This window comes from Pelecanus crispus, chromosome 3 (genome assembly GCF_030463565.1).
Source record: "Pelecanus crispus isolate bPelCri1 chromosome 3, bPelCri1.pri, whole genome shotgun sequence".
In the NCBI taxonomy this organism is placed as follows: domain Eukaryota; kingdom Metazoa; phylum Chordata; class Aves; order Pelecaniformes; family Pelecanidae; genus Pelecanus; species Pelecanus crispus.
Window position 1 is genome coordinate 24,491,372 of NC_134645.1, and position 20,747 is coordinate 24,512,118.

Below are 20,747 nucleotides of genomic sequence, written 5' to 3' on the forward strand. Positions count from 1 at the left end.
GCCAGCCAGGGGCTTGTCAGCAAGCTGGCCTTTTCCCAGCTCACGAGCAGGACAAGCTCCTTGCTCCCAGCACCCAATAACCATCGTTTCTTGTGACTTAGCAGCAGATTTCAAAGGGGTGTTCCACAGCAGGGAAGATGTTAATCTCCTGATGAGCTTTCCACCACCTTGGCAGGACACATTTTGCCAAGACTTTAGATTTGAATGGTAAAACGATCACCTTTGTGGCCTGGGTGTATCACAGTCATATTACATGCATTGCATGAAGAGCTTTGGGGCTCCGATAAAATGAACTTGGACAATGCCCATCTAAAGGATTTCTTTATCCACCATCCAATCTACCAGCCATAAAGCAAGGCAGCATTCTTGCCTGGTGGCTGGCGGGCTGCCCCATCCCAGACCTGGTGTCAGTGTTCCTCAGGTTTTTCTAGTTTTCAGAGGCCTTCCATTGGTAGTTTAATGCATCTTTGCCAATTCCCTTGTTTTCATGTTGAGTTGCAGTTTGACTTGTGGAAAATAAACTACAAACAAACAAACAAAAAGCCCAGCAATCAGTACAGACCTATTTGCAGAAAACACAAAATCAGATTTTTGTCTATTTTTCACAAATTAGGTAACAGTCCACACAGAAAACATTTGGTAAGGGGAAAAAAAAAAAATTTATTATACCCTCATTACACTGACCTTTTAATACCATTATTTACTGGTGCCTTCAGCCACAGATGTTCAGAAAGTAACATTCCCAACTTGTGATAGAGAATTGCCCTCATGCAGTATTCCTGTTAGCATGATGGGGAACATCAGTCCTCAGTAACTGCATTTTGGTCACAGTCCTATATAGGGTCTAAGATGGGTACAAGATGTTAATGACATTAAAGAGAATAGAAAAACAGACATTGCCAGTACCTCACTGAGGAATTTCTCCCCAGAGCTTGACATGACTTTGAAAAGGAGACTGAAGTACAGCAAGGGCCCATGCATCCAAATGGGTGAAATGGGATTGCCCAGGAGAAGCAGAAGTGAACCCCCAGCAGTCAGTGACTGCTCCCTTTCACGCAGTCCCCATTAGCTCTACCACTCCAGTTCCCAGACCACCGGCTGTCCCTCAGCTGTGTGGCTACCACTAAAGGTATGGAGGCCAGTTCCTCTCTGCAGCAGTATGATGTCTGCAGCTCTCTCCAAAGACCACAACAGCTTTTCCATCCTTCACTGTGGGCTCCTGCAGTGTGCTGCTGCCAGTGGGAGGGATCGCAGCTCCGTGACTTCGCAACACATCACTTGGGTGTCCCCAGCTCGGCAAGGGACAGCACAAGGAGGATCAGGCCAGACCTCTCCTCTACCTGTTCCATCACGAGATGCTCAGCACCACACCTGGCACCTACTACAACTGGAAGGCAACACTAAAAAAGCTTCATTAAAAAGAGCTTCATTAAAAGTAAACAGGCAAGTACAGCACAGAGCAAAGCACAGAGCCTGGGGGAGGGGAGGAGTGGAGCTCTGCTAATTTTCTCATCAGACGCCCTTCTCTATTACTGTCTCCTGGCTCCTGCTCTGAAAGTCAAGTGGAATTGTCAAGAGGAATCACCTGTGATTTAAAGTGCAGCTTTCCTCCAAGAGGTATGTAAAATTACCACCTTCCTATTTGGAGCCTCTGGGGACTGGGAATCAGAGCTGCTGAATTGGAGGGGCGGAGGAAGAAGCACATTGCTCTTTCCTCCAGTCTCGTCAGCCCCACTAGACCAGAGAAGAAACAGAGATGGGGAACCAGGCTCCAGGTAAGGACACCAGCAAGTGCTGCCTGCCCGAGCCCAGGAGATGGAGGGGAACTTTAAGCAAAGAAGAGGCTGCGTGATTATCCCTTTCCTCCTGTCCGGGGGTCAGTTGGAAGAAGAGATTGTGCTCTGTCCTCATTAAGGCATCTTTGGAGTCAAAAAGGACTCAGGCAGGATGCTTCAGCCCTGCCTGCTTGCTGTGCGCCCCATCAGAATTTGGTTAACAAGGAGCTGGAGCATCTGAGACTACTGAAAAGCCTGTGTGTATGTGCCTTTCTGTGCGTGCCTGTCTCTGTAGCTATATAGAGATATATTTAAAAGAAGGTTAATTGGTCTCCTGGGAACTATAAAGAACTTGTTAGGTTCCTCTGTGTGAGCAGTGACTGTATGAAGCCTAATTACTAAGCCTGAGTTATTATTTTCTTTTGGGGGGGTGGGTGGGGGAAGGAATCTCTAAGGTCCTTATTAAAACCTACAAAAAGTCTAAAGAATGATGGAATTAGAATTGATTTGTCCATGTTGATCACAAATGCAGAGCAAATAAAAACATTGAGCTTTCCCTGTGAAATACTAATGGGGGGTCATATAGGCATGGCTTACACATCACTATTGGGGGGGGATAAACAGAAACCACTGTGCTGAATGGCAAGAATAGCAGACTGCAGACTTTCAGGTAAGGTGCACTCTTTATGCTTAGGGCAGGGAAAATACACACTTTAGATGTTCTCATAGGGAGCATTTTACAAACCAGCCATCTCGAATTGATTTTCAGGCTGATTAACTTTAAAATCAGAAATGGAAGAAAAAAGGACTTTTGTATAGGAAAATGTACATTGCTAGGAAAGAGAAAATAGCCATCTAAAAAGAAGGAAAGAAAAGAGGAGCTCTAACTGGCTTTGGTCTGAAATGGCCAAAAGCATTTGCTTGGGATTTTTTTTGACTCTGCTTTAGAATTTGCTGAAGTGCTGTGAGTGGAGACCAAAGCTTTCTCCATGTGGAGGAGGCTTAGCTTAGGCAGGGGCAGCTCACAGCACTCTGCCCGTGTGGCAACTCAGTTTTGCAGGAACTCTCAGGCAATGCCTGTAATTACAAGAAAATACGATGGTACCATCCCACAATGACAAAGCCCAACTATGGACGTCAGTCTGACCCTGGCTGATTTGCCCAAGGTCAGACACAGTTTCTGGTGCAGCGGAGAAGCCAAGCCAGAATTCTACATCCGTAACAGTAAGACCTTCCATCTTCTCCATGTCTTATGGGAGATTTAATTCTGAATCAGGGGAAAAAAAATCCTCATAATTGGCACAACCTCTGTGAAAAAACAGAACTGTTCATTAAGAGTCTTGCAGTGGCCAGGGACTATTTGGAATATGCTGTGCGGGGAAATAGCCTCTGTATTTCATAAATATGCTTTGTTAAAAAATAAAAAGTCTAAGAAAAGCGACCTTATAAAACCTAGCCATCAGAGAACAGGGTTACAGCAAGAAGCAGAGAAAGGGCTGAGTGGTGGGAAAGTTTTGCTGGCATAAACCTGTGCACGACTCCACACACAGGTTGATAGACTCAGGGAGGTCACAGCTCTAAAAAATCAGTTCACTGCATTTGCTCATGAGTGTCTTTACTTTCTACTACCTCTGCTATGCACTGCAAGTTCTGTTTGCTGAGGGCCCAGAGTGTTTTTACTTCCAATATCAGGTCAGCATGCCTTGAGGGTATGGATGCAGAGAATTACACCATGCTTAAAGAAACAGCACAGTTCAGGGATTTTTTTTTTTTTTAAATACAGATATTTTGTTCAACTGGTATCAATTATTCTCAGCAAAACTCTATAATCCCCTATGTTTTTTCCTGTATGTTGGTACTGTTTTTTTTTCCAAACACATACTACAATGCAATGCTCGCTCTAAGTGCAATCTAGCATTGTTGCTCCTGGACCCATTTAAGGGATAGTGACAGATCAAAAGTAATTCAAAATATATTTCTAAACCTTGTGGTGAACCCAAATTACCATTACTTTCCAGAAGGTACTGGAAAAGTCTCTGGCCTGCTGGAAGCAAGCAGCAAGCCTGCCAGCATTACAGATAATGTTGCAAGTCTGCCTTTCTCTGACTTTAGCATCTTTATCGTAGGAAGCTGATACCACCTGAAAAATTTGACAGATATTATTCTTGAAGGCCAAAACATGATGTCTGTGCAAAGATAACTCCAGCTACTTTGAGTCTGAGCTGAAAAAATAAGATTACTTGATTTGAAATGAGTGCTTATCTAATGTTCCTTCCCTGATGGTACGCTTGCTTGCTACTGCACTTTCAAATCATGCATTTAGCTAAATCTCACCACAACCACTGGCCAACCTCCTTCGCAGAAAATAGGCTGGAGTGGGAACATTGGGAGAGAAAAATCTGCCCACGACAACCTCCCCTGCAGCATCAGCAGCCCCACTGGTGGTGTTAGTATGTGAACCTCTAAGAGAAACTGTAAATGGCTGAAACCAACAAGAAAACTTTACTCTTTCCTTGACGAAGCTGAAAGAAATGCAAGTTTTGCATCAACAGTAATGAATATAAAGCATGAATTATGTCCCCATACTAAGGAATCTCTGCAGACTAGCCCAGAGAAGAAGGCCAGGAGGGGCAGGCAACGTGGCAGTGCCCTCAGGACACTGATCTGGAAACCTGAGCCGCAGACCAACCTGGAACCAGTCTGGAAACCTGAGCCACAGACCAGCCTGGAGCCAGTTTGGTTTCTTGCATTGGTCAGTGAGCTACGGATCAATTTCCTACAGCTCTACGCATGTAGCAGAACACTTGCTGTTGTGATGCTCTGCAGCCAACATAGCATGATCTTTCTCCATTTCCCAACAGACACTTGTTGAACTGTACATTTTCCCTAAGCATCTGCTATAGACCACTGCTGGAGAGAAAATGCCAGTGTAGGTAGGTCCTTCAGCTTGATGTAATGTGGCCTTTTTCAGCTGTCATCAAGTAACTGCCCCTCCGCTAGCGCCCACCTTTCCCTGCTATTACGCTTGGATAGTCGATGGGTCCTTCTACTAGAAGCCCCAGGAAACAGTGCTGTAGTTCATACATGCAGATGTGTCTGCTCACACGAGAGCTGGCAGGCCATCTCCCCGTATATGCTGCATAAACTAATGCATCATCTTACCTTACATTCTGAAGTCCCTTCCGTTTGCAAATCCTAGTATTAGATATGTAAACATGAGATAACATAAGCAACATCTTTATGCAAAAGCACAGAATTTCTAATATGCATGTGCTCCTTTAAAACCAGAAAAATAGCTCTTGAAGACTGGGTACCCCTTACATTTTCTGATTGTCCGTCAGTGATGCCATTACTTTGTCAGAAATCCCAATAAATGCAAAGGTCTGACCTTTCCCCCCAGATTATTTCCTTTTCATAACAGCAAGAAGACAAAACCAAGCAGTGAATTTCTGTGAGGATTATTGCACTTCTTGGGTGGCTGATATGACTTGGCCTCTGGCATCAAGCCATGCTATGTACTCCAGAAATGCACCGCATTTCATAGGTTATTGCTTGCATATTACTGCTGGGCAAGTGAATGCTCCATACGCTGGAACAAATTTAAATGCCTTGAAAGGAGGTATCTTCCTCAGTGTTGGCATTCGTGTGCTGTGGCTGTAAATTACGCCCAGAGTGTTCATTTTCTTTTTAAATGTGTTCTCATCTCATAATAATTAATGGTGTCAAGTTACTGGTGTGAAAAAAGCCTGACTTTACAACGATGGATTAATGAAATAACAGTCATGGCTGGAGTAGCAGCAATAAATTGTTAGAGAGGAGCGACACACCTGAAGTGATACTTTCAAAGGCCTTAAATTATTTAGGTTTCAATGTTCCTCATAAATATTTGGCTTTTGTTAACATTTGTTTCTGTGTTAAAAATGGAAGTCAGCAGCTCTGGCAAGAACAACTCTCTTGCTGATGAGTGTGGGGAAATGGGGCGTCCATGCTTTCCAAGACATCCTTCTCTCCCCCAGGGGTGACTTCCTAATTCACTGGCCAGCTGTATATCTCAGAGCTTCACCGCCTGGGGAGTGAAATCCAAATCCCACTGGCTCAGAAAGGTCTAGAAACCATGCTGGCGGGCTCACAGGTCCAAATCTCTCTCTCTTAAACACTGGCATGAAGTGAGAAACTCTTGAAGCAGTTAAAATGGGGAGAAAACAGAGTAAGCAATTTCCACATAGATGCACTTTTGATTAATTTTTTTATTCAAACCATTTTAATATTCAATACTATAACATATGAAATGCAAGAAGAAGAGGGACAGAGCCCTGCAGATGTATTGAGAGGGAGGAAAATCTCATTTAGAACACTGGGAAACTTGTTTGATGTCAAAGAGCACTGGATCAGGCTTTTAGAAACCACACCTAAGGGCAAGGCAAAGGGAAAAAATATATTCTCTCTACTTATAATGTGTCTGACGTGAGATCCTTAATTGCTGGCCTAAACTGGTATAAAGAATTGACTGCTGATATCAGTGGAATTATATCACTTTGTAACTGATGAAGACTCTGTATGCAGTTCCCGGTACTTATTATCAATTAAATTAGGTGTTGTAAATTGATAATTATGTATTGTCAATTAGATTGTTTGGTAGGAAAAAAAAAATCCTCTGAAAATTGCAGATATTCCTCCAAACATCAACTCAATTCATGTCATACAGCAAAACTAATAAACACTAAACATATTTGTAAAGCAAATAGGACTTAATGAAGAGAAACCAAAATCATCAAGAAGCTTCCCAATGCAGTATAAAGCATTTGATTTCCTTTCTCCTTGAATATTTTGTTTTCCAGACAGGAGGTTTTCTTCACTGTGTTCTCATGATGGCCTCACACTGTTCCTTTATCTCCATCAAGGCTTGCATCAGGCTGTGATCTGTCCCATGGGTCACCTTCATAATATTATAGGCCTTGAGGAGAGAACAGAAAGGGACACGTTAGTCATTGTGCAGACCATATGAAGAGGTTGGTCACTGCAGTGGGGCAGGGATATAAGTACTGGTCCTCAGGTGGTTGGCAGCTGGGGACTTGAATGCATGGCATAGTAGAAATAGGAGTGAAGCATCCCAAAGTGGATAATGAATGATTTGTCCCTGACAAAGGAGGAGGCACTGACACATTATTCTCAGGTGTTAAAGCCCATGAATATGTTGTACAGATGGATGTTTGGAACAGTAGAGGAAGATACTCTTGCACTGAGGCATGAAGGCCATTTTAAGATTGGTCAACCACAGCATCCAAGGTTTTGATACCTTATTTAAAAGACGACTGTGATGTTCATGATGTTAGTAGCCTCAAAGTCCTGTAAACAGAAATGGATCAATGCTTAACCAATGGAATAAAGTGCCTTAACTGTATCAGGAGAAACTATGCATACCATCAAATGAGTACATTAATAGTTTCATTCTAAAAATGCATGCAGGGAAATGGGTCTTTTCTGCTTTTCCCAGGGATTATTTTCTGTGTTGGTCATCTTCCATTGCTAGGCCAATTTACACTTGCTGATACTGCCTGTAGCGTTGCTGATTCCCTGCCACAGCTATGTCTGAAATGCTCTTTGCCCAGCTCATGTTTAGATCATCACGTTTCATATGACATTTCTGCTTCTTCCCTCTATTAAATTCCTCCTGCGAGGAAAGAAGTACCAGATGGAAATGGATTCAGCACTTCTGAAGAACAAACAAGGGAGCTAGAAGCGTACTGGTAGGTGAGAAGACATCAGAGATTTTTCCTCTTCTCAAACTGAGGAATTGCCAAAACCTAAATGCAGCCAGTGTTTCAATGGGTTCCTGGTCCAGTCAGCTGACAAAGTTCAGCTAAATCAGCTTTGGATTGCAGAAAAAGGATCTTTTTGGAAACAAATGTTGAGGATTTCAAATTGGAAAGATAAAAATAAAAATAAATATATTCTTTGGTGGAATGAATGAAAGCCTATTTCCAAATTCTAGAGACTGGCAAGCATATGGAAATTCTAGTAAAGTTTATTTTTGCTTCAAATTATCTAATTCTTAAAAGAAGAGGGAGGCAGCAAAAGATTGAAAGAACAAGTTGAAATAGCAGTCAAAACAAATCAGAGTGTGCAAGGAGCTCTAAAAAGAGTCAAATATGTTCTGAGCTACCACAATGCCCTACTACTAAATGATAAAATACTCAGTTAAACAGAACAATGGAAATGCTTTCATCACCATTAGAAATGCCTAAGAAATGTGAAATAATATCAGAAATCCTCAATTTCTGCATATTTCTATTTTAGGAGAAATACAAATTTGGTCATGTCTTTGCAAAATGTTTGCAAGTCAGTCATAATTATATTCCCTGAAAAGACTACATAAATTGTTCTTAGTGTTCTGCTTTTCCTAGTGTAACATATTGGGGAAATGTTGTAAAGAAGACTCAATCTGGCCACTGTTGTAAGAGATAATAAAAAAATGTTTCTACAAATATATTAACAACAAAAAGAGAGCCAAGGAGAATCTCCATCCTTCATTGGATGCAGAGGGGAACATTGCCACCAAAGACGAGGAAAAGGCTGAGGTACTTAATGCCTTCTTTGCCTCTGTGTTTAATAGCCAGACCAGTTATCCCCAGGGTACTCAGCCCCCTGAGCTGGAAGACAGGGATGGGGAGCAGAATGAAGCCCCCATAATCCAGGAGGAAGCAGTTAATGACCTGCTATGCCACCTGGGCCCTCACAAGTCTATGGGGTCGGATGGGATCCACCCGAGAGTACTGAGGGAGCTGGCAGAGGAGCTTGCCAAGCCACTCTCCATCATCTATCATCAGTCCTGGTTAACAGGGGAGGTCCCTGATGACTGGAGGCTTGCCAATATGATGCCCATCTACAAGAAGGGCTGGAAGGAGGATCTGGGGAACTACAGGCCTGTCAGCCTGACCTCGGTACTGAGGAAGATTATGGAGCAGTTCATCTTGAGTGCACTCAACAGGCATGTACAGGTCAACCAGGGGATCAGGCCCAGCCAGCACGGGTTCATGAAAGGCAGGTCCTGCTTGACCAACCTGATCTCCTTCTGCGACCTGGTGACCTGCCTAGTGGATGGGGGAAAGGCTGTGGATGTCATCAACCTGGACTTCAGTAAAGCCTTTGACACCATCTCCCACAGCATTCTCCTAGGGAAGCTGGCGGCTCATGGCTTAGGCAGGTGTACTCTTTGCTGGGTAAAAAACTGGCTGGGTGGCTGAGCCCAGAGAGTTGTGGTGAATGGAGTTAAATCCAGTTGGTGACCGGTCACAAGTGCTCTTCCCCAGGGCTCTGTTTTGGGGCCAGTCTTGTTTAATATCTTTATCAACAATCTGGATGAGAGGATTGAGTGCGCCCTCAGTAAGTTTGCAAATGACACCAAATTGGGCAGGAGTGTTGATCTGCTCGAGGATAGGAAGGCCCTGCAGAGGGACCTGGACAGGCTGGACCGATGGGCCGAGGCCAACTGTATGACAGTCAACAAGGCCAAGTGCTGGGTCCTGCACTGTGGTCACAACCTCATGAAAGGCTATAGGCTTGGGGAAGAGTGGCTGGAAAGCTGCCTGGCCGAAAAGGACCTGGAGGTGTTGGTTGACAGCCGGCTGAACATGAGCCAGAAGTGTGCCCAGGTGGCCAAGAAGGCCAACAGCATCCTGGCTTGTGTCAGGAATAGTGTGGCCAGCAGGAGCAGGGAAGTGATCGTCCCCCTGTACTTGGCACTGGTGAGGCCGCACCTCAAATACAGTGTTCAGTTTTGGGCCCCTCAATACGAGAAAGACACTGAGGTGTTGGAGCGTGTCTAGAGAAGGGCAACGAAGCTGGTGAAGGGTCTGGAGCACAGGTCTTATGAGGAGCAGCTGAAGGAACTGGGGTTGTTTAGTCTGGAGAAGAGGAGGCTGAGGGGAGACCTTATCGCTTTTTACAGCTACCTGAAAGGAGTGAAGTGGGTGTTGGTTTCTTCTACCAAGTAACTCGTGATAGGACGAGAGGAAATGGCCCCAAGTTGCGTCAGGGGAGGAGACTGAATATTAGAAGAAATTTCTTCACGGAAAGGGTGGTCAAGCATTGGAACAGGCTGCCCAGAGAGGTGGTGGAGTCACCATCCCTGGAGGTATTAAAAAAATGTGTAGACGTGGCACTTTGGGACATGGCTTAGTAGGCATGGTGGTGTTGGGTTGACGGTTGGCTGATGATCTGAGAGGTCCCTTCCAACCTTAATGATTCCTAGTTTTACTTTCATTAAAAAATAATCCAGCCACCAAGCCAGGAAATACGAAATTAATTATTACTCTACCCTTAATTGGTTTAGTGGTGGACTTGGTAGTGTTAGGTTAATGGTTGGACTGGATGATCTTACAGGTCTTTTCCAACCTAAACAATTCTATGATTCTATGAATAGATCATAGAAGTATTTCAATATAGTGGAGTGCGAGGTATTAAGCTGTACAAGAGCTTTTTTTTTTTTTAAATAAATAATTGAAAAAGTACTGTAAAAAGCAAGAATAAGAGCCAGTCCTTCCCTGGGAGAGACAGTGGGATGGAGAAAGATGAACACTTGCATGGTATAGGAAACCCTGGATGGTGCAGAGCAGATAGCTGCAGGTGGGATCCCATGCATGTTGCAGTGCAGCAACACGTAGCTGTGCCCAGGCTTGCTAGGAAGGGACAGGATCACCCTAGAGACAAGTGGCCAGGTGAATTGGCCATGGATCCAGACACACTTGGTGCACAGTGTTTGCATGCCCTGGCCAAGAAAGCTGTTGGATTTATTGTGAATGACCTGTGCTAAGAGCTGTGCATTTGGATACATCTGAGTCGCAGTCCCAGGGCAGCTGACCTTGATCTTCAGCCCACCTACAGGACAGAGGTCAGGCTAGCAGTGATGGACCTAGACACCTTGATGCACAGCCAGAGGTGTCCATATGGATATGCCTCTGTTAAAAGGCAAAAATCCTTAATATCAAATCTAATCGTGAGATAATGCTGCCATTGCTGACTTCTCTCTCACCTCCAACATTTCCTTTCTTCCTCAGCATGGCAGATAAATGCACCCAGTCTTTATCCTTTTGTTTCCTTAGGGAGAAAATCATTCTCATGCAATGTACTGTCTCACATGCTGCAGTACAAGGCAGAATCAGCTGCATCAAAGTTAGAATAGCAATGACTTCTGTAATCCCCAAATTAAACTGGCATTAAGTTACGTAGCTGTTTTTGTGAAGGTCGGTGCAAAACTGACGATAATTTCACCTCCAAAGCAAGGAATTGTTTTACCAGGCAGAAACAGGAACACACGGGCCCTCTGAACACTGCCCTGTTCTCCTAAATTGCACAGCTAACCAGCAGAGTCAAGGCTCAGCAGAGTCTTGTGGTCTGTGTGGTCTTCCTCTCAGCTAAAAGAATAAATCTAATTATGAAAAACTATAGTAATCGCAAGACAGCAACACAGGCCACAGTGTCATCAACCACATACTGTCTCCCTGAAGAATATAAAACCCATTAGATGAGTGGTATGGCTGTTGCTCCATGAATGTAAATGAAATGCAGCGCAGTTGTTTGTGCCTGATTTGCATGGGGATGGGATGGGATGCCCATCACCACAGCTGTGGGGAACTGTGAGGAGACGCAGGACAGCACCACTCCATCACAGGGAAAGCAGAAAGCAAATGGCCACGTGCCAAAATGGCATGAAGTGAAGGCTAGCATTTCAGAGGGAGTATCTGTGTTTTATCATCTCTCTTGATTGAAGGGGACACTTGTTAAAGCAGGCATAGGAAAACCAAAAACTATCACAGTTACTATCAGCTACAGCTGGTAAACAATTCAGCATTTGAAGCAAACACCGAGAGAATGGGGATTTCTTCAGTGTTGCTGTGAAACCTGGGAGGGATTTTACCCCAATTCCTGTGCTTTTTGCCTCCACACCAGGGCTTACAGTAAGAAGGGAAACAATAGTGTACCTATTGCAGGCCTTCATGAGACAAGACAGCCGTGCCCATCAGCTCATGGGAGGACAAAAGTGCTCCTGCGACTGTGCCAGCCAAGTGCAGGTTCTGCAGGGGAAACTGGCCGGTCAGAGTTGTGCATGTGTGCATCCTCCTGCCCGCCATTGCTCAGCGGCTGGGCACCGCTGCCCAGCTCAGGAAAGTGCGTGGGTACAGGCAGCCACCACCACCACTGCAGCCCCGAGGATGGAGCAGTGGCTGAGGCAGCATGCTGCAGCACTCATTGGCTTGCTTCGAGGAGATGATGCTCAGAAATGAAGTCATCTCCTTGAATCCAAGCCTTCCCCTCTGCACCCTACCTGTCCTCCCAAACCGAGTCCAGCTCCACTAAGGTTATGGGCAACCAAACAGGTGAGCTTACAGTGTTGTGAAGGTAAACAAATGACACCTAACAAATATTTATGAGTGCACCTGAGGACAAATCTATATACTTGCTAGGGGCTCCCATGAGCTCCAGAGATGCAGACCTGTCCTGGGTTCCTGCAGGAGTGCTGCTTCCCGGTGGGGAAGCTTTTCTCTTCACAAGACAGCTTGTTGCAACTCTTGTTATTGCTGCTTTTTACAGTCATTCCAGGCTCTTTAAATTAGGTTTGTCAGACTGGGCTCCAGCTCTGGTCTTTTGCTGACAAAAGTTTTCCTGATCTATAATTCCATTTGTCTTCCCACCATTACATCTTTCATATATATATGTATATAAATTTAAAAATAATATGTTGGTTATACAATAAACCAAGGGCTATCTTCAGGTTTTATTCCAGAAGTGGAGCATTGCCTCTGTAACACTTCTGTTTCTAAAACCTGACAGATTGGATTCTGCGGGGCTGAATATACTTTTAGGGGGTGATTTCATTTTAATGGGTAACATAAAGCTCTCCACATTATTTAAGCCTTCTTTGGGGTGCGGGGCAGAAAGCTAAACCCAAAGGGCACTAAGAGTAAGGTGGTTATGATAGTGATTCATTTCTGGGTGGCACAGAGAGCAGCAGTAAGGGCTGGGCTGCAGAGCTCTGTATGAAGATCTACTGGTCTTAACAGACTGCGCATCTGATGCAGAGAGGCTGTCAATCCCCAGCAGCTCTGAGGCTGTGCCTGATTAAACAGGTTTTATATGAGTGAGGTGAATTTCACTCAGATCTCAGTTCCTCTGCACCTTCCACATCCTTCTCCTTAATGCCACACTGAAATTAGTCTGACGAGGGCTCCAACAGGGTGCTATTCAGTGTCAGAGTGTATTAAGAAGAGTAATGAAGCAGAGAAGGTAATCGAGTTTCTGCTCTGAGCATGTGGCATGCTCTGTTGACACATCTAATCACAAAGGGCCAAACTCTGTTCTTATATAGCTCTAGGACATTATCTGAGTTATATTAGGAATCACATCCTTTACTTGCAACAAACTGGGAATTACATCTTGCTCTAATTTGTTCCAGTGTAGACAGCAATGAAGGGAATCAGTTTCAGATCTCATCCAAAGAAGCATTGTGTCCTGCGCTTACAAGTTGCATGGAGAAACAGGATGACAAGAAGCTTTTCCTCCTCTCAGCTGTGCTCCCAGAGAGTGGGAGTTCAGTCTCTCACTGACTCACACATGTGGGTGAAAAGAGGGAAGCTGAGCAGGGAATAGGCAAAACCACAGCAGGATTAGTTTGTAAATGGTTCTGCACCTCAGCTGTAAAGCACTTACTGTGTCCTTGTGGACCACTAATGGCTTGGAGGCCACAGTTAGAGATGCACTGAGGTATGGCATAGAACGGTAAGCAGCACCTTATTCTCCCTTTTCAGGGAAAGACAAGATCACAGCTCGAAAAAAGGTTTCTGTGTTAGGCATTGCTCAGTATTCAAAGGATAATACAGTAGCAATCTGGCTTGCAACGGGCAACTTCTTCACTGAAAACATGCGAAACCCCATCACAACTTCCACCTTCACTGATGAGCAGCACTCAGATGTCTTTGGGGGAATTCACTCCAGTTTAGTTTAATGCAGTATCATATTGGAAATGCAAGTAGAAGAATGCCTGTTGATATAGTACAGCAGTATCAATGAAAATAGAAGCTCCCCTGACTGAGGTCTCACTCCACCTGCTAAAAAGGAAAGTCTGAATGTTTGGAAATTATAAATATTACAGGGGAAATATCAGAGCAGATTATCTGGCACATGACAGATATATGACTGACTTCTGAATAATGTATGGAAAATAGAAATGATTCCTCTTCCATCTGCTTTTCAGTGATCAGAATTGGCCATAATTTAAGTTAAATATATCAAGTGAAGATTTAAGTTACCAAGACTTAGTAAGACTGGCAACGTATTAAATACTAATTTATTATTTCAACATGTGGAAATTATCAGTTATTCAGCTTGCATAATTAATTAGATGTTAAAACCAAACAGATATGGGGGTTGAAAAAAGTAAGTATGAAATACTAAGTTATCTAGAGAGTCATGACTGATATTAACTTTATAGGGGATCCAGGCAGGAGTAAAAACCACTTCTTCCCCCACTCCCCAGTGCAGACACTCATCCCCTTCTATCCCAAGCAGCTGTCCTAACTCTTTGCCACAAGACTAGCTCCTCATACAGTACGGACGCTAAAGAAAGGGGACATACAGCCAACTTCTGCACTTCTTTCCAACACTGGGGCCAGCACTGGGGCCCGCTCCTGCCCAGCAGCAACAGGCAGGTAGCTGGGCCGGGTGGCTTTCTGCAGCACTCAGCAAAGGCGATGAGGAGGCTGCGTCAGGCACTGGAAGTGGGCCGAGAGACAAGATGGGGAACCGCGCGGAGCATGTACTGTTTTCAGGCCAAGGTGACAACGGGACAATCAATAATACAAGGGAATAAGCGTAAGACCTCTTTGAGGGAAAGTGGAGGCAGCCTGTCTTCCAGGGGGAGAAAAACACCCTAGCAGCAATTGAGGGCTTGAGATGGGAAGTGAGTGAGAGCCTACATCCTGAGTACATGTTACACATGGAAGGGGATTATTCAATATATTTAAGATGATACAGACAGCAATATAACGGCTGGACAAGTAAGACCCAGGGTAGTAGGAAATTAATATAAAAATCACCTCAGGTACAAGAGGGATGGCTTGAAGCTGAAATGTAACTAGCAAAGCACCAGCTGCAAAACCAGATCAAAGAAGAGAAGGATGATGAATGTTATGGAAAGAGGAGGGATCAAGAAGGTGCTTGTTGATCTGAGTGTCGCTCACAATAAAATACAAGCATTAAAGGCAAAGGTCTCCAATCTGAAATCACAGATCTCTGATAGGGAATAAGGAAGGTAGAAGCTGCAGCTCTGCTCCTGTTCTTGTACTTTCAGTGCTCCCAGATTCACTTTGCTACAGTAAGAAGGAGAGTATGAGGCACTGAGGTATTTTTATCTCTTCAGATCTAATAGTAATTTTTCACCCAGGCACCTCTGAGCTATTGAACTGTAATTAGCAGTGACTGATACTGGAGAAAGTCAGTGCCTGAAACGCTGAGCAACAGTGACCCATCACCACACTCAGCTGCAGCCTGGGGAAACACCACTGATGGAAAACGCAGGGAGGAGTATTCAAAGGCATGAAGTACAGTCAGAGCAGAAGGGGGGGGACACACAGCAGGTTTGGGGGAAGCAAAAGGAGAATAGAGAAGAAACAGTTCACAATACTGGCCTGTTTCAAGGTCTCCAGCGCTTGAGGAAACATATCTTGACTGTACTGCAGTTTGCCCACTCGCATCAGCTGGACAGCCCTCAGCGGATGGAAACCAGGATAATACAGTCTGCAGAGGAAAAGGAGGAAAATGCATCACTGTCAGCTCTCACCTTCACAGTCATTGCCTCTGCGGAGAGCTGTTAGGGTGGGACTGCAAAGTCATTGTGAATGTTAATAAGGTACTCAGAGAAAATTAGCTGCACTACTGAGAAGCATGGAATACTGAGGGGAATTACCAAATTATTACTCTCCATCTCAGAGGAATGCCTTTAACATTATCCTGTTAGAAAGTGACAAGAGTGGGATTATTTAATTCGCTACTGTTGGATAATACAATAGCATTTACTGTACTTAGTGTTGCAAACAGAGGTCGTTCACAATCCCAGGTCTCCAGAGAGGCATAATTTTAAGAGGAAGCCTCAGCAGGGAACCCAGTCCTGGATCCTCCAGGATGAAGGAGAGGGACTGCAGGGAAAGCAGGTATGTAACATCGAGGCCGCCATTTCTGAGGGTTTGCTTGCTGCTCCCTGTTGCAGAAAGAGCTGGTGCTGCACATTCAAGGAAACATCTCAGACTTGGCTTGTGCATCTAGACAAGGTATCTGCTAGTGTGAGGATACACTCCCATTCTTACTGAATTAATTTCACAGAAGCAGAGGTTTTCCATCAATCTCACTGCAGTTAATTAAAACAGAACTATGCTCTCTTTTTTCCTAGGAAGTAGAAGGAGAGCAATGTCATCATTAATTCCTCTCTAGATGCTCTTGAAATGTCCATGCTTTCATGGTGACCACTCTGCATTTTGCAAGCCCACTGGCCCTTGGCTTACACCACCTGGATCCCACTCCAGCCCTGTGTCCTGGATGTGGAGAGCATGGAATCTCGGAAGAGCAACCTCGGGGCTGCAGAAAGCCGTGGACATGACTTGCCTGGAAGTGGCCAGCAGGAAACATGAGGTGAAGGGACACACCTGCAAGTTAAGTCACCTGCAAAAGATCTTAGATCTTTTTTGACTAACTACACAGATGGAAGAATAAAAGCCTTAAGCATGACTCACCGAAGACAAATGTCCTATTTGATCAAACAGCATTTTGTTTGTCTAAAAAAATACAAAATTTGTTACAACTGCAGGAAGAAGAGCCAATAAGCTTCCCAAAATATACTCCTCAAAGAATTTTTTTCTGGTGTTTATGCCAAACTTATGATCATTGGACTTCAGGGGAATTACTAATGAATGATACGACTGAAGTCAGAAAGACACTTAAATCTGCATGGGTGTGATTAAATGCATGCTAACACATTAAATGATGTAAATTTGTACAACATATAGGAATTTTCTGATAAGTCTTCAAGCAAATGAATGAGTTGTCTTTATTATTTTTCACTAATCAAAATGCACTATTAAATACAGCTAATTGTCTAAATGGCCGTGTATCTGGCTGAGCTTACAAATCTCAAATGAAGATGTGTAAATGTCATGGAAAATGTTTTCACACCCAACCCCCCCCCACCCTTTTCTGCTGATCCCATGCAGTTTCAGTGAAGACATACAGAAACACATGGGAAGCATGCCTGGCAGGATCTCAGGAGCAACAGCTCTTGATCTGCCAAAGCCTCTCACGAAGCAGCAGAAACCAACTCCTAATGACAATAATTCATCCTGAATTGCCACAAGCACCACCTGTTCAGACCCCTTGTGGGTTGCAGTTCAAAAAGGCTAGAGAGCCAGTAGACAAGAGAGAAGAAAAATGACAGCGCTTATCTCAGTCCAAACTGACCACTCAGGAACTTCAAGGATCTGGTTAAACAAACACTGGAAAATTATCAGTAGGTTTATTTTTAGATTTTGTTTCTGGTTATTATATCAATTAACATGGTGCTATCTGCTACTAGTTAAATAGGGAGAAAATGCAACTAAGTCAGAGATTTTCATGTGAATTAGTGAAGAATAGAATAGAAATTGCAGTGCTAACATGGCATAAATAGGAGTACTGAGCACATGCACAATTTTGTAAAAATTGCAAAACAATGATGCCTATATGATTGTGTACTTCTGCCCTCACCTGTTACTGCTGCAAAAGAAGGAGTGAAAAGGTCATTCCCTCTCCTCTGGGCCACCAAAATTCCAGGATGCCTGGGGCCATGGCCACAGGAGAAGGAGCCAGAGAGGCAAAGACTTTTGCATAAGATGGTAACTCATCTTTGCAGTCCCCACTAGACTGTCTCTGCTGTGTCCTGACAGCTCTGATTCTTTTCGTACGGCTCCTTCATGGCCTCATCACATCTCCTTTGTTCCACACCTTTACCTCTCATCCTTTCAACCATCTTTTTCATATCTCTCCTTTTCATCTCCCTCCTGAATAACCAGCCCCATCCAAAATACTAACACAAACAGGGAACTTGGGTCCTGCCTCACCTGCAGCCACCACAGGGATGGCAGCTCACATGGACAAACCCAGGCTATGCTTTAGTTCAGCAATGTGGCGCCAGCTAAACTTCACACGGCTCCATCAGAATTCAGAATCTGCCCCTCCATACCTACAGATTTCTTTCTATAGATCATATATTCACCTGCTGTCAATAAAGATTTAGGATTGTGGTATACACAATACCAGAGAAAACAGGCGGCAGTTTAGCAATGTCAGGTACTTGGCCCAGGCTACCAGCCATAAACTAAAGCAAGTGAAAATTAAAGATAAGGACACAGAAGGAGTAGGTATGAAACAAAGAGCCCTGTGCTCATAAATATTTACAAAGCTGTTTTACTGAGCTGATTTATGCTCTGATCTTATGCATGTACATAGTTACATTTTGCAAGCCTTAAAATTGACATTTGAAACAACTGTTTATTATCATATTCTGGAATAAATCTATTAAACTACTGGAACACCTTTTGTGGAAGCACATCCATTGTGTGAGTTTACTAGAGAAATCCAGGCAGCTTGCGGATCTTCTGGGAGATGTGTAAGTGGGAAAAATGCTGCTGGCTTCTTCCAGGCATCCCTAGGATTCAGTATTATGAAAAACTGGCATGATAGAAAGAACTAAGACACAGTGTCAGGTACTTGTGAGCCAATTTATTATTCCCACACATTGCTCTGAACAAAACAAAGTGGATAAATTTAAGAATAAGGAAGACATTTACCAGCCGAGGAACTGATACCTAAAGACTGTCAGCAAGAGACTAAGACAACTATACAGAAATACATGCTGTAAAACACATTATAGCTTGGGAAGAGTAGGATTTCAATCTGAAAAGGATTTTATGAGATTTACCAAGGCCTGAGGGACAGGAAGGGGAACAGTAACATACTGAAAGCTGAAATAAAGATAGTTCTGTGGAGTGATGTTTCCTGGCCCTTGGCATTGGTCAATGCCCGGTAGTCTATTTGCAAAGACAGATTAAACAGAATACAACAAGGCTGTGCTGTAAACAAGAGAACTGGAGGAGGCTGACGAAGATCTGTACATTTTGTATCACGTCCTCTGCTTATATAAGACAGCGCAGCTTTGTTCCCATCTATGACCAACAGCATCCATGCTGGCCCATCTCTCCATCCTGCCCTCCTGCCTATCAACAGGTTCCCCCCAGTGTGGTGTCATCTGCAAACCTCACAGAAGTGCCTTCTGTTGCCTCTTCCAAGTCGTTGATAAAGATGTTAAACAGGATGAGTCCCAGGACAGAGCCCCATGGTACCCCACTGTTACTGTCTTCCAACCAGGGTACGACCCAACAGCCATGACCCATACTCTGTAAAGCAATAGCTGCTTCTAATACACCATGAGATCAATAGCTCCTATTTGTAATTCAGCCATAAGGTTTGCCCTGATTAACCCCCAGAGCAGTCACTGATCATATACTTTATAAGGAAAAAAAATATTTTTCTTTGTTCTATCTATCAGCTCTGAATCTCTTCAAGCAATCCTTTGTGTTCTCATGTAAAGGACAATGTAAAAAAAGACAACCCTTGAGAAATATTAGCCAGTTCCTTCTATTACTTAATACTGTAGTTCCATTAATTCCACTCAACTTATCTCCCATTGCAAGGTAAATAATCAGAGCTTTTTTGTTCTCCTGTGAATTAAAGCCTAGTATTAAAAAAATACCATGCAAAATCACTGCCTTTTCTGATGCCTCATATTTTAAAATAAATAGACACCTACCATTCCTTGTAAATCAGTCTGTGGGGTTAACATTTACACTGTTGTCTTCAGCATGATATAATTATAAGCAGGCAGGATTTATAAAATCTGAAATAAGGGTTTAAAATGGAAATGCTACAAGGCTCTTTAATATGGTGACATGTAAGAAGTGATGCTATACATAACTGTAAATTGGTTTGCAGTACCTTTTAGTGCAAGTAAATATGACAGCATAAAAGACACAAAGCAGTTTTAGGAGCTGCAGCAACAGAGAAGCAATTAAGAAGAGGCTCCTGGGCATCAGGAAAGGTGGTGAGCAGAATGCAAAGGGGACAGTGTCAGCCTCATGACAGAAATGTAGTCGCTGTAGCTGGTGGAAATGTTCACCACAAATATAGCACCCAATAAGTTCAACCTTCTCTTCTTTCTCTGACTGATTCTCAATTTCTGAACTGCTCAGTAGTTGAGTACATTCATTAAAGCTGTTCACTGAACTGCAGCCTAGGAATTATTTTTATGTAGTCCAGTTACTTGTTTTTTCATTATTCAGTGATGTGAGACGCGTCATCTAATTCGCATGATATTATCTTCACTCCTTGGCTGGGATGATCAATGAGTTCTAAATATGGGAATTGTAGAAACATTTTTAGGACAAATTTAGGGACAAATTATTATTTGTGCTAAAAAGTATGAAACATTTGGTATCTATCAATATTTCCAGGGAGAAACCAGTTATTTTATGAATAGTCAAAGAAATCATATGCCTCAGGAGCATAAGACAGGTAACCTAACTGTGCCCATTTAGGAGCTTACAGATCTTAATGCCAAAGGGACTGTGCTGCAACTGTTCAGTCTGTACACAGATTTTCACCTAGCAATCTCTGCTGCAAAACCAGCAATTTGAAGCTGAAATAGTGCTTAGCAATGCTCTATTTATAGAAAATTATCTTAAGCAGCTTTATACATAATTTGCTCAATATTAGTATTTTTAAAAAAGCACTAGGCCTATGCAAGAGTTTTGCCTGGGATGGAAAAAGGTCACAGGATTATTTTTGGAGGAACTGGAAATGTGTTATTGATACTAAATGACTCTGTTTTATATGTTA

The 20,747-nt window shown here is 43.4% G+C and overlaps 1 protein-coding gene across 1 annotated transcript in view; it reads right to left on the bottom strand.

Moving 5' to 3' along the window:
- Positions 1-6,627: 6,627 nt before the first annotated feature.
- The window catches only part of SMYD3 (SET and MYND domain containing 3), a 433,429-nt gene continuing 419,309 nt past the window's right edge, over positions 6,628-20,747 (bottom strand). Inside the window, exons 11-12 of the mRNA XM_075707872.1 lie at positions 15,458-15,566; positions 6,628-6,729 (exon numbers count right to left, since the gene is read on the bottom strand). Coding sequence (XP_075563987.1) covers positions 6,628-6,729; positions 15,458-15,566 — 211 coding nt within the window. The remainder of the gene's footprint in view (positions 6,730-15,457; positions 15,567-20,747) is intronic.